The 15,026-nt window shown below is 39.2% G+C and overlaps 1 protein-coding gene across 1 annotated transcript in view; it reads right to left on the bottom strand.

Moving 5' to 3' along the window:
- Positions 1-15,026, bottom strand: part of LOC114105237 (snake venom 5'-nucleotidase-like) — a 59,975-nt gene that overhangs the window by 25,202 nt on the left and 19,747 nt on the right. Inside the window, exons 3-5 of the mRNA XM_027951622.2 lie at positions 2,902-3,482; positions 1,771-1,918; positions 498-663 (exon numbers count right to left, since the gene is read on the bottom strand). Coding sequence (XP_027807423.2) covers positions 498-663; positions 1,771-1,918; positions 2,902-3,482 — 895 coding nt within the window. The remainder of the gene's footprint in view (positions 1-497; positions 664-1,770; positions 1,919-2,901; positions 3,483-15,026) is intronic.

Here is a 15,026-nt window from a genome sequence, read left to right as displayed (position 1 = left end):
ATCTATGTATATCAGAGTGCATAAATGCATTCTACTGTCATATGTAACTAATTAAAACAAATAATTTTTTTTTTAAAAAAGAGAAAGAGATGCACCTCAAATCTTTTAAGTCTACTAGTTTTTCTGATTTGCCTACAAATTTTATAGTGGGATTTGTATATAAAGCCTGACCACAAAATAGTACCTTATTTCTCAAATAAGAAAAGTAACTTTAAAAATAAAATTTTAGATACTTAAAAATTGAAAGAACCTACCCAAATATACCAATAAACAAATAAATAACTCTAATTTTTAATAGGAAGTATATTTTTTACATTCTAATACTTTGACAGTCTCACACTACTAAAAATTTGAGATGATTTTATAATCACCCTTACACATTAACATTTTAAAGTTTTACAAATTTAAACCTTAAAAATGTTAAGTCATTTATTTTAGTTTCATTATATAAAAAATAATTGATGAGTGTGTCACTTATTAGAAACGTTTATACATACCTCCCATCGAGAGCTGGGTACTTGTATACCCCATTTTCAAGTGCTTCAAGCAGCTGTGCACCTGTTACTCTAACAACTAAAACTGGGTCTACTATCGGAAGAACAGCCAAAAGATCATGCAAAGTGAAATTCCCTACTGGATGTATTCGATCAGATCTGAGTGTACCTATAATAATTTAAAAGAAAAAAGTAATATACATTTTAATTTAATTTCTTCCATAAAATGTCACCTTTATGTCTTATGTTCAAAAGTTCAGAGTTATATACCACACTTGATAAAAGTTCCTGATTATTTTTCTAATCTCTTCCCCATGTTTACTTCTATCTTAATCATGTCTAGCATATTCATTTTTGGAAGATTTAATTTCATATTAGCTACCATTTTCTCCTAAATTACAACAACTGGAAAGCCACTACCTCATCTCCTGTTTTCAGACAGGAACTTGCCTAAGAAATTCCAAAGCAAAGATCGTCTATTTTTAAAGATGTCCACAGGGGGGCAAAAACAAAATAATTGTAAGTTAATAATTTTAAATTTAAACAAATTTCACTCTTAGAAAGTGTTTCCACAAGTTTAATTATTTGTGTGTAAGATTAAGATCACTTGTATTTTCAGTGGAAATAGCATTAAGAGGAATGCATAGCTAGAATATTACATGATGTTACATTCTAAATTTCTGAAGTCATCCATCTCATACTCACTGTGACTATACACAGTATCTAAAGCTCTAGATTACAGCATATGGATCAAGGCTTGTTTCAAAAAAGTGCTAGAAATTTTCTATAGAGAATTTTAATATCTCATAACCCAAGATAAGTCAACTTCAAACTATTAGTACACAAAATTGGTTAGGTTATGAACAGTTTCCCCATTTACCCTACAAGATTTCCCTCATCACTTCCTCTTATAGCTCAGGTAGGAGCTTGGGTAAAGAACAAAAGTTAAATGAAAGATTTCAGTCCATTGCTTCTCATATCATCAAAACTTGATAGCACACCATATTTAAGAGAGATAACAATGAGGCCACATTTTCATTCAAATCTCATTAAAAATTAAAAACCGGATGCTTTAATTTTCAAATAGAGTACCTAATGCTAAATGTTGTACCTAAGCATAACAAAAAATAAAAGGGCTGATCTCATCGAGTTAATGGAATGAATTTTGATATAGGACATTGCATGTATTAAAAAAGGAATACTGTTATTGTACATTTTAAAAACCTAATTTTCGTCATTTTGTGTTTATTTTTAACAAATTAAATAATGAAATCACCTGAATTGAGTAGTGCTACATCAGCACGAGTAGCTTCCAACATTGCATTAGTTACCAAATTTCCAAGATTGCTCTCAGATCTTCTCACAGTAATTTCACGACCATCTAATTCCATGTCAATTGGGCAAAGAACTTCTTCTAACATATACTAAAAGAAGGAAAAAAATAAGCTATCTAAAATAAACATTTATCAGCATTTAAATTAATTTTTTTCTCTTCTCAATCATTTCTTCTTTACCTCCAAAATTGAATAATCTATGGAAACTCTTCCTCTCCAAATAATGTACTAAATAGATATCAAAATAATACATATTTCAACAATAATTTATTTTTCAAAGACATTTCAAGAGTCAGGTTATCGTAAATTTTAAGAAATACCATCTATACATTAGAGAAACAGAAAACTACTATAAAAAAGCAGTTCCTGACACCACGCTTATCCAAAACAAAGCCATCCATTAATACGCCAACCAAAATCAAAATAGGGAGCTCTATTCACACAGAACCAATTCAGGTACTCAAGATCATATGAAACAATGCATACAAAGATGTAAATACAACCTGGTTTATATTTCCCATCAGCTGTTACAAATGTAACATACACATGCACCTATAAGGAACTACAGTTTGTCCAATATGTAGAGGATACTTGAAAAAAAAACAAGACTTTCAAATGCCTATAAAAGTTTATGGTATTCAAGAAGAAAGAAGGGAGAAAAGAATGTTTGTCATTATAAATTGATGTAAAAGTCACCTGTAATTTTGTTAACCCGGTGCTTCTTTGAGAAGTAGAAGTAATCCCTTCAATAAAAAATAAATTCTTGCAGAATTAAGTACAGAAAAGTGTTTTCATAGTGATTGCTAAATAAGTCTACTGAAGCCAATCTAAATTCCTGTTATATTTATAAAAATTCCTGTTATACTTACAAAATTCCTGTTATATACTTATAACGCCAAAATAAAATATAAGTGGAACATGAAAGTCCAAATCTATTAAAGCAAAAACTACTGTTTATTATTTTGAAGAAGATGCCATGTGCACTATTGGTTATTTACTAATTACATACTATTATTTTGCACTACTGTCAATGTGATCAGTCTGTACTTAAATAATATAAGCAATTCGCATACCTGTATGTTCTGAGTAAAATCTTTTACTATTGCTTTAACATGTGAATCTTCTTCCAGGTAACTCAAAATGTCCACTTTCTCAAATACATATTGAAAAGATTCACCAAACAGTCTTATATTTATTTTTGTCAAGGTTTTAAAATCAGATCCACTTTTGACAATCCAAGTTTCATTCACCTTCCTGATTCCATAATCATGGTCATGGCCTCCTAGAATCAAATTGACCCCTTCTGCTCGTTGGGCAAGTCTGGTATCATTTCCCCATTTCATATGAGTCATTGCAATAACAAGATCTGCTCCTTCTTCTCTAAGTTCTATTGCTATTTCATTAGCAACTTCAACATAATCTTTATAATTTACATTTGACTTATTAACAGTAGCCAAGGTATCTAGCCAATCTTCTTCAACTAATCCCATTAACCCAATCTTTATATTGTTCCAGTGAATAATTTTTTTCACTGCACCATGTCCAAGAGGTTCAGAAGTAAATCTGTCATAGACATTACTGAGAAACCATGTAAAATGCATTTGTTTCATGTATTCTTCCAAAATATCCACACCAAAATCAAACTCATGGTTTCCTATAAAGAAAAACAAAATGTTTTTTGTTATTTCATTTTCATATTTAATTATTGTAGTTCTCCAAACAATAGAATTTTCAACACTTGTAAGACTATGTGTTAAGAGCAAGCATTTTATCACATACTACGTTGAATTACTCCAACTTCCATTTACATATGATAAGTTTTAGAGGCCTTCATTTTACAGATTTTTTGCAATTCAGATAGCATTGTTTTATCAAAAAATCCTTTTTAATTTTTATTTTGTTCTTTTTATTTATACATGACAGTAAAATCTATTTTGATATATTTACACAAACACTGAATATATCTCATTCTAATTAGGATCCCAGTCTTGTAGAGATACATGTTGAGATTCACTGTGGTGTATTCATATATATACATGAGAAAGCCATGTTAGATTCATTCCAATGCTTTTCCTATTCCTATTAAGAAGGAGGGACTTTTGCTGCCTTTTAGATAATTTATTTTGCAACACATTACTTTCACAGTTGTAAATAACTTATGTACTGTAACATCACTTTCAGCTATGTGTAAAGAAATAAATTAATTAATTAAGGTGCAAAAAAAGGAGGGAAAAGAAGCCTTACAATATGGGGAAATACAATGGTATAATTAATCCTGGGTTAATAATATGCAAATTTGAAATTTTAGTGAGTCTAAGCACACTTACCTACTTCAAAAGGATTCTAGTTTCTCATAGAAAATTTAAAATAACACCATTTAAATTAGCACTACTAAAAATGAAATAATTAGGTATAAATCTAACAAAATATGTATATAGTCAACATGAGGAAAGAAATCAGAGAACTAAATAAATGGAGATATACTGAATATTCATGGAAAGATTCTTTACTACAGTTAATTAAAATGGAATGCAGACCTACAGTTCAAATGCAGAAAGTGTAAAACTCTTAAAATTAAGATAATACAGGAGAAACTCTAAATAACCATAAATTTGGCAATGCCACTTTAAGAAACAAAATTAGAGCAGGCCCAGCAGCCTGCTGAGGGGCAGAGCCGCCCCCCACCCCCCTCGCCTGCCAGGTAGGGGAAGGGTGACCACCGACAGAAAAGGCCCAGTGGCCCAGGGCGGGACAGAGCTTCCAATCACTCCTGCAAGGTAGGCGGGCCTGCGACCCACCGGCAGAAGAGGAGCAGCCGCCTGCTGAGAGGCTGAGCCGCCCCCTCCCCCTGCGCCAGCATAGTAGAGGGAACTGGGACCAAAGACAGAGCAGGCCCAGCAGCCTGCTGAGGGGCAGAGCCGCCCCCTCCCCCTGCGCCGGCATAGTAGAGAGAACTGGGACCAAACACAGAGCAGGCCCAGCAGCCTGCTGAGGGGCAGAGCCGCCCCCCACCCCCCTCGCCTGCCAGGTAGGGGAAGGGTGACCACCGACAGAAAAGGCCCAGTGGCCCAGGGCGGGACAGAGCTTCCAATCACTCCTGCAAGGTAGGCGGGCCTGCGACCCACCAGCAGAAGAGGAGCAGCCGCCTGCTGAGAGGCTGAGCCGCCCCCTCCCCCTGCGCCAGCATAGTAGAGGGAACTGGGACCAAAGACAGAGCAGGCCCAGCGGCCTGCTGAGGGGCAGAGCCGCCCCCCACCCCCCTCGCCTGCCAGGTAGGGGAAGGGTGACCACCGACAGAAAAGGCCCAGTGGCCCAGGGCAGGACAGAGCTTCCAATCACTCCTGCAAGGTAGGCGGGCCTGCGACCCACCGGCAGAAGAGGAGCAGTCGCCTGCTGAGAGGCTGAGCCGCCCCCTCCCCCTGCGCCGGCATAGTAGAGAGAACTGGGACCAAACACAGAGCAGGCCCAGCAGCCTGCTGAGGGGCAGAGCCGCCCCCCACCCCCCTCGCCTGCCAGGTAGGGGAAGGGTGACCACCGACAGAAAAGGCCCAGTGGCCCGCGGCGGGACAGAGCTTCCAATCACTCCTGCAAGGTAGGCGGGCCTGCGACCCACTGGCAGAAGAGGAGCAGCCGACTGCTGAGAGGCTGAGCCGCCCCCTCCCCCTGCGCCGGCATAGTAGAGGGAACTGGGACCAAACACAGAGCGGGCCCAGCGGCCTGCTGAGGGGCAGAGCCGCCCCCCACCCCCCTCGCCTGCCAGGTAGGGGAAGGGTGACCACAGACAGAAAAGGCCCAGTGGCCCGCGGCGGGACAGAGCTTCCAATCACTCCTGCAAGGTAGGCGGGCCTGCGACCCACCGGCAGAAGAGGAGCAGGCGCCTGCTGAGAGGCTGAGCCGCCCCCTCCCCCTGCGCCAGCATAGTAGAGGGAACTGGGACCAAAGACAGAGCAGGCCCAGCGGCCTGCTGAGGGGCAGAGCCGCCCCCTCCCCCTGCGCCGGCATAGTAGAGAGAACTGGGACCAAACACAGAGCAGGCCCAGCAGCCTGCTGAGGGGCAGAGCCGCCCCCCACCCCCCTCGCCTGCCAGGTAGGGGAAGGGTGACCACCGACAGAAAAGGCCCAGTGGCCCAGGGCGGGACAGAGCTTCCAATCACTCCTGCAAGGTAGGCGGGCCTGCGACCCACCGGCAGAAGAGGAGCAGCCGCCTGCTGAGAGGCTGAGCCGCCCCCTCCCCCTGCGCCGGCATAGTAGAGGGAACTGGGACCAAACACAGAGCGGGCCCAGCGGCCTGCTGAGGGGCAGAGCCGCCCCCCACCCCCCTCGCCTGCTAGGTAGGGGAAGGGTGACCACAGACAGAAAAGGCCCAGTGGCCCAGGGCGGGACAGAGCTTCCAATCACTCCTGCAAGGTAGGCGGGCCTGCGACCCACCGGCAGAAGAGGAGCAGCCGCCTGCTGAGAGGCTGAGCCGCCCCCTCCCCCTGCGCCGGCATAGTAGAGGGAACTGGGACCAAACACAGAGCAGGCCCAGCGGCCTGCTGAGGGGCAGAGCCGCCCCCCACCCCCCTCGCCTGCCAGGTAGGGGAAGGGTGACCACCGACAGAAAAGGCCCAGTGGCCCGCGGCGGGACAGAGCTTCCAATCACTCCTGCAAGGTAGGCGGGCCTGCGACCCACCGGCAGAAGAGGAGCAGCGGCCTGCTGAGAGGCAGAGCCGCCCCCTCCCCCCCGCGCCTGCAAGGTAATCGGAACTGAGACCACCATCAGAACAGGTCAGACCTGCAACCGAGAGACAGAACAGGCCCAGTGGCCTGAGGAAGGGTAGAGCCGCCCCCCCCCCACGCCTGCAAAGTAGGCGGACCTGCGACCCACTGGCAGTACAGCCCCAGAGGCCTGCAGAGGGGCAGTGCCGCTGCCTGAGCCTGCAAAGTAGGCAGAACGGCGACCACCGACAGAACAAGCCTAGCGGCCCGCAGAGGGACAGAGCCGCCGCCCGCGCCTGCAAGGACGGCGGACCTGCTACCGACTGGCAGAGCAGGCCCAGCGGCCTGCCTGCGTGGTAGGCACATTGCCCCAATTGGCGGAGGGGCAGAGCCGCCGCCCGTGCCTGCGAGGGAGACTTTGCAACTATACAAGACCAATATAAATATATAGGGGGAAAATTCAATAGCACAACAGTTTCACCAAGTAGAAAGGAACGCGAACAGTATGAAGAGACAAGGAAAGAAAGGACCACAAGCATTGCAGGTCAACTCAATAGAAGAGGTAATAGCTGCAGCAGATGGAATGTCAGATAAAGAATTCAGGATATACATGCTTCAGATGATCTGGAGTCTCAAGGAAGACATCAGACAGCAAAATCAGACAATGAAAGATCACTTCAACAATGAATTACATAAACAAATCCAAGAAGCAAAAGATCAACTATACAGGGAAATAGAGGTTATAAAAAACAAACAAACAGAAATCCTAGAAATGCAGGAAGCAATAAGCCAACTTAAAAACTCAATTGAGAATACTACCAGCAGAGTAGAACACTTAGAACATCAGACAATGAAGATAAAGTATTTCAACTTGAAAAGAACATAGACAGCTCAGCAAGACTGTTAAGAAACCATGAGCAGAACATCCAAGAAATATGGGATAACATCAAGAGACCAAATTTAAGAGTCATTGGGATACAGGAAGGAACAGAGTTTCAAACCAAAGGAATGAGCAATCTATTCAATGAAATAATTCGAGAAAACTTCCCAGACTTGAAGAATGAGACAGAACCCCAAATCCTAGAAGCCTACAGGACGCCGAATGTGCAAAATCATAAGAGACCCACACCTAGACACATTATAATGAAGATGCCCAACATACAGAACAAGGAGAGAATTTTAAAAGCTACAAGAGAAAGGAAGCAGATCACATTTAGGGGTAAGCCAATCAGGATAACAGCTGATCTTTCAACACAGACTCTGAAAGCTAGAAGATCCTGGAATAACATATTTCAAACACTGAAAGAAAATGGGTTCCAACCAAGAATTGTGTTTCCAGCGAAATTAAGCTTCAGGATGGAAGATGAAATTAAAACCTTCCACGATAAACAAAAGTTAAAAGAATTTGCAGCTAGAAAACCATCTCTTCAAAACATCCTTGGCAAAACATTACAGGAAGAGGAAATGGAAAATAACAATGAAAACCAACAGTGGGAGGTAGGACACTAAAGGGGGGAAAATAATCAAAGTGGAAAACAAACCATGTTTAGTAACATAAATAAACAAATATGGCTGGAAGAACAACCCATATCTCAATAATAACCCTAAATGTTAAGGGCTTAAACTCACCAATCAAGAGACACAGGCTAGTAGAATGGATCACAAAACAAGACCCAACAATATGCTGCCTACAGGAGACGCATTTGATAGGAAAAGACATACATAGGTTGAAGGTGAAAGGTTGGGAAAAATCATATCACTCATATGGACTTCGGAAACAAGCAGGAGTATCCATACTCATATCAAATAAAATAGATTTTAAGCCAAAGTTAATCAAAAGGGATAAAGAGGGACACTACATACTGCTCAAGGGAACCATACACCAACAAGACATAACAATCATAAATATATATGCCCCAAACAATGGTGCAGCTATGTTCATCAAACAAACTCTTCTCAAGTTCAAGAGTCTAATAGACCACCATACAATAATCATGGGAGACTTCAACACACCTCTCTCACCACTGGACAGATCTTCCAAACAAAAGTTGAATAAGGAAACTATAGAACTCAATAACACAATTAATAACCTAGACTTAATTGACATATATAGAATATACCACCCAACATCAAACAGTTACACTTTTTTCTCAGCAGCACATGGATCCTTCTCAAAAATAGATCATATATTATGTCATAGGGAAACTCTTAGACAATACAAAGGAGTAGAGATAATACCATGCATCCTATCTGATCATAATGGAATGGAACTGAAAATCAACGATAAAAGAAGGAAGGAAAAAGAATATATCACTTGGAGAATGAACAATAGGTTACTGAATGATCAATGGGTTATAGAAGACATCAAGGAGGAAATTAAAAAATTCTTAGAGATTAATGAAAACACAGACACAACATATCGGAATCTATGGGACACATTGAAAGCAGTTCTAAGAGGAAAATTCATTGCTTGGAGTTCATTCCTTAAAAAAAGAAAAAAACAACAAATAAATGATCTCATACTTCATCTCAAAATCCTAGAAAAAGAAGAGCAAAACAACAGCAAAAGAAGTAGAAGGCAAGAAATAATTAAAATCAGAGCTGAAATCAATGAAATCGAAACAAAAGAAACAATTGAAAAAATTGACAAAACTAAAAGTTGGTTCTTTGAAAAAATAAACAAAATCGACAGACCCTTAGCCATGCTAGCGAAGAGAAGAAGAGAGAGAACTCAAATCACTAACATACGGGATGAAAGAGGCAATATCACAACAGACACTTCAGAAATACAGAAGATAATCAAAAATTATTTTGAATCCTTATACTCCAATAAATTAGAAGATAGTGAAGGCATAGATAAATTTCTGAAGTCATATGATCTGCCCAGATTGAGTCAGGAGGATATAGACAACCTAAACAGACCAATATCAATTGAGGAAATAGAAGAAACCATCAAAAGACTACCAACTAAGAAAAGCCCAGGACCGGATGGGTATACAGCAGAGTTTTACAAAACCTTTAAAGAGGAACTAATACCAATACTTTTCATGCTACTTCGGGAAATAGAAAAAGAGGGAGAACTTCCAAATTCATTCTACGAGGCCAACATCACCCTGATACCTAAACCAGACAAAGACACTTCAAAGAAAGAAAACTACAGACCAATATCTCTAATGAACCTAGATGCAAAAATCCTCAATAAAATTCTGGCCACTCGGATACAAAGGCACATCAAAAAAATTGTGCACCATGATCAAGTAGGATTCATCCCTGGGATGCAAGGCTGGTTCAATATAAGGAAATCAATAAATGTTATTCACCACATCAATAGACTTAAAAATAAGAACCATATGATCATCTCGATAGATGCGGAAAAAGCATTCGACAAAGTACAGCATCCCTTTATGTTCAAAACTCTAGAAAAACTAGGGATAACAGGAACATACCTCAATATTGTAAAAGCAATCTATGCTAAGCCTCAGGCTAGCATCATTCTGAATGGAGAAAAATTGAAGGCATTCCCTCTAAAATCTGGAACAAGACAGGGATGCCCTCTCTCACCACTTCTGTTCAACATAGTTCTCAAAACACTGGCCAGAGCAATTAGACAGACGAAAGAAATTAAAGGCATCAAAATAGGAAAAGAAGAACTTAAATTATCACTATTTGCAGATGACATGATTCTATACCTAGCAGACCCAAAAGGGTCTACAAAGAAACTATTAGAGCTAATAAATGAATTCAGCAAAGTGGCAGGATATAAAATCAACACGCATAAATCAAAGGCATTCCTGTATATCAGCGACAAATCCTCTGAAATGGAAATGAGGACAACCACTCCATTCACAATATCTTCAAAAAAAATAAAATACTTAGGAATCAACCTAACAAAAGAGGTGAAAGACTTATACAATGAAAACTACAGAACCCTAAAGAGAGAAATAGAAGAAGATCTTAGAAGATGGAAAAATATACCCTGTTCATGGATAGGCAGAACTAACATCATCAAAATGGCGATATTACCAAAAGTTCTCTATAGGTTTAATGCAATGCCAATCAAAATCCCAATGGCATTTCTTGTAGAAATAGAGAAAGCAATCATGAAATTCATATGGAAAAATAAAAGACCCAGAATAGCAAAAACAATGCTAAGCAGGAAGTGTGAATCAGGCGGTATAGCGATACCAGACTTCAAACTATATTACAGAGCAATAGTAACAAAAACAGCATGGTACTGGTACCAAAACAGGCGGGTGGACCAATGGTACAGAATAGAGGACACAGAAACCAATCCACAAAACTACAACTATCTTATATTTGATAAAGGGTCTAAAAGCATGCAATGGAGGAAGGATAGCATCTTCAACAAATGGTGCTGGGAAAACTGGAAATCCATATGCAACAAAATGAAACTGAATCCCTTTCTCTCGCCATGCACAAAAGTTAATTCAAAATGGATCAAGGAGCTTGATATCAAATCAGAGACGCGCCGTCTGATAGAAGAAAAAGTTGGCTATGATCTACAGTCGGTGGGGTCGGGCTCCAAATTCCTCAATAGGACACCCATAGCACAAAAGTTAATAACTAGAATCAACAAATGGGACTTACTCAAACTAAAAAGTTTTTTCTCAGCAAAAGATACAATAAGAGAGGTAAATAGAGAGCCTACAACCTGGGAACAAATCTTTACTCCTCACACTTCAGATAGAGCCCTAATATCCAGAGTATACAAAGAGCTCAAAAAATTAGACAATAAGAGAACAAACAACCCAATCAACAAATGGGCCAAGGACCTGAACAGACACTTCTCAGAGGAGGACATACAGTCAATCAACAAGTACATGAAAAAATGCTCACCATCTCTAGCAGTCAGAGAAATGCAAATCAAAACCACCCTAAGATACCATCTCACTCCAGTTAGATTGGCAGCCATTATGAAGTCAAACAACAACAAGTGCTGGCGAGGATGTGGGGAAAAGGGTACACTTGTACATTGCTGGTGGGACTGCAAATTGGTGCAGCCAATTTGGAAAGCAGTATGGAGATTTCTTGGAAAGCTGGGAATGGAGCCACCATTTGACCCAGCTATTCCCCTTCTCGGTCTATTCCCTAAAGACCTAAAAAGAGCATGCTACAGGGACACTGCTACATCGATGTTCATAGCAGCACAATTCACAATAGCTAGACTGTGGAACCAACCTAGATGCCCTTCAATGGATGAATGGATAAAAAAAATGTGGCATTTATACACAATGGAGTATTACTCTGCATTAAAAAATGACAAAATCATAGAATTTACAGGGAAATGGATGGCATTAGAGCAGATTATGCTAAGTGAAGCTAGCCAATCCCTAAAAAACAAATGTCAAATGTCTTCTTTGATATAAGGAGAGTAGCTAAGAACAGAGTAGGGTCGAAGAGCATGAGAAGAAGATTAACATTAAACAGGGATGAGAGGTGGGAGGGAAAGGGAGAGAGAAGGGAAAATGCATGGAAATGGAAGGAGACCCTCAGAGGTATACAAAAGTACATACAAGAGGAAGTGAGGGGAAGGGGAAAAATAATACAAGGGGGACAAACGAATGTCAGTAAAGGGGGCAGAGAGAGAAGAGGGGAGGGGAGGGGAGGGGAGGGGAGGGGAGGGGGGATAGTAGAGGATAGGAAAGACAGCAGAATACAACAGACACTAGTATGGCAATATGTAAATCAATGGATGTGTAACTGATGTGATTCTGCAATCTGTATATGGGGTAAAAATGGGAGCTCATAACCCACTTGAATCAAATTGTGAAATATGATATATCAAGAACTATGTAATGTTTTGAACAGCCAACAATAAAAAAAAAAAAAAAGAAACAAAATTAAAGGCAAAAAAGAAGGTGGATAAGCTGGACTTCATTAAAATAAACATTTCTCTTCTAAAAAAGACACTGTCAAGACAATGAAAAGATAACCCAAAGATTAGGGGGAAAAATCTGTGAAAGACATATCTGATAAAGGTTTGCTAGCCAAAATCTATAAAGAACTCTTAAAATTCAACAATAAGAAAGAAAACAACCTAAATAAAAATGAGTCAAAAGTCTTTAACAGGTCAGAAAACACATGACAAAATGCAATATATTGTATGTCATCACACAGATACAAATTATGTCAGTATTACTACAAACCTATTAACATAACCAAAATCCAGAAAACTACCACCACCAAATTCTGACAAAGACATAGAACAAAGTAATTCATTCACTGTTTTTGGGAATGCAAGATGATATGGCCATTTCTAAAGATAATTTCTCAAGGTTTTTAAATTTTTTTTAGTTGTAGAAGAACACAACATGTTTATTTTGTTTGTTAACTTTTATGTGGTGCTGAGGATTGAACCCAGTGCCTCACACATGCTAGGCAAATGCTCTACCGACTGAGCTACAACCCAGCCCAGTTTTGCAGGGTTTTTTTTACAACACATTTTCACCATATGACCCAGCAATCATACATTTCATATTCACTCAAAAGAGTTGAAAATTTATATCTACGTAAACACCTGAAAAACAGCTATTTTATAACTGTCAAAACCTGGAATCAATCAATATGTTTTTAATGTATAAAGAACTCAGAAAACCTAACAAAAAATAAGTGATCCAAACAAAAATTGGAAAATTAACACTTCTCAAAAAAAGTAGTACAAATATCCAAAATAAATATAATGTAAGTGAAAAAAAATTATAAACAAATAAAATACATGAAAAAACTACATTGAGAGTTCATCTCACCTGTTAGAATGGCTATTATCAAAAAAGGCAAAAAACAACAAATGCTGACAAATATGTGGGAAAAAATGAACTCTTATAAACTATTGATGGAAAAATAAATTAGTATAGCCACTATAAAAAGAATACAAAGTTTCCCCCAAAAGCTAAAAATACACCAATCATAGGATCTAGCTATACCACACCTGAGCATATATCTGAAGGAAACAAAGTCAGCATACAAAAGAAATACCTACAGTGATCATAATAGCCAAGATATGCAATCATCCCAGGTGCCCATCAACAGTTGAATGAATAAAGAAAATATGGTACATATATACAATGGAGTATTACTTAGCAATAAAGAAGGAAATCCTGTCATTTCCAAGAAAATGAGCAGAATGGGAGAACATCATGTTAAGTGAAATAACACAGACACAGAAAAACAGTATACCGGGGAGGGGGGAAAGATGACCTGAAAGTTGAGAGATCATTAGGGTTTGGGAAAAGGGGGTCTGAAGGAGAGAGAAGAGCAGAGTGAATGGGAGAGGTAGAAGGGAGAGTAGACATAATGCATAATATATGAATGCGAAAAATGACACAGGGGATCCCATTAATTTGCACAATTAATGTGCAAATTTATTAATAATTTTAATAAAAAGAAAAGAGGATGACCTTCAGTAGGTAAATGAGTAGATAAAGCATATTACATCCAGACAGTGGATTATTAAATCATCAAGCCATTAAAATATATGGGAGCTGGGTGTGGTGGCTCACGCCTGTAATCCCAGTGGCTAGGAAGGCTGAGGCAGGAGGATCTCAAGTTCAAAGCCAGCCTCAGCAATTTAGCAAAGCTCTAAGCAACTTAGCAAGATCAAAATAAAAAATAAAAAGGGCTGAGGATTTAGTTCAGTGATAAAATGCTCCTGGGTTCAATCGCCAAAACCAAAAGAGGGTGGGGGAAGCAATATAGGATACAGAAAAGTTAAATGTTTACTATTAAGCAAAAGATGCCTATCTAGAAAGGTTACATACTATAATGTATGTACATACTAGAAAATGCAAAACTGCAGATAAAGGAAAAAGATTGGTGATTACCATGGATTATAGGGGAAGGAAGGATGAATTAGGCAAAACAGAAGATTTTTAAGGCAGTGAAATTATTTTATGATACTATAAATGTATATATAAGTTGTTATAAATCTGCCCAATCTCATAGAATATACAGCACCAAGAATGAACCCTAATGTTAATTATGGATTCTGGGTGACAAAAATATGTCAACGTAGGTTCATCAACTATAACAAATATACCACTCTGAATGACGATGCTGATAATGGAAGAAATTATACATATGCAGGAGAAGGGGATAAATGGCAAATCTCTGTATCTTCTTCTCAATTTTGCTGTGAACCTAAAACAGCTCTAAAACATAAAGTGTATTTAAAAAGAAAAAAAACAAGATATACAGTAAAGACAGACAAAGTCTAGTAGTTTTCTCTAAATATCACAATTTCATTTATTATAAGTACACTCACTTAGAAGATAGTTAAGATAGTGGCATGTAATATCTCCCATTCTTATTTAAGGCATAAATATTGAAACTGCATTGAACTATTTAAGACTGTATAACTTAATTCTGAACCATTTGTATTGTATTGAACCTTATTATATTAACACAAATTAATACTGAACTGTATAAGACTGTGTAATCTATGAAGCAACTTGGGGTAATCTCATGTCCTTAAAAACAATGC

This window comes from Marmota flaviventris, chromosome 5 (genome assembly GCF_047511675.1).
Source record: "Marmota flaviventris isolate mMarFla1 chromosome 5, mMarFla1.hap1, whole genome shotgun sequence".
NCBI classification, from domain to species: domain Eukaryota; kingdom Metazoa; phylum Chordata; class Mammalia; order Rodentia; family Sciuridae; genus Marmota; species Marmota flaviventris.
The sequence above is the reverse complement of the archived record's forward strand: the minus strand, read 5'-3'. Positions and strand labels throughout refer to the sequence as shown.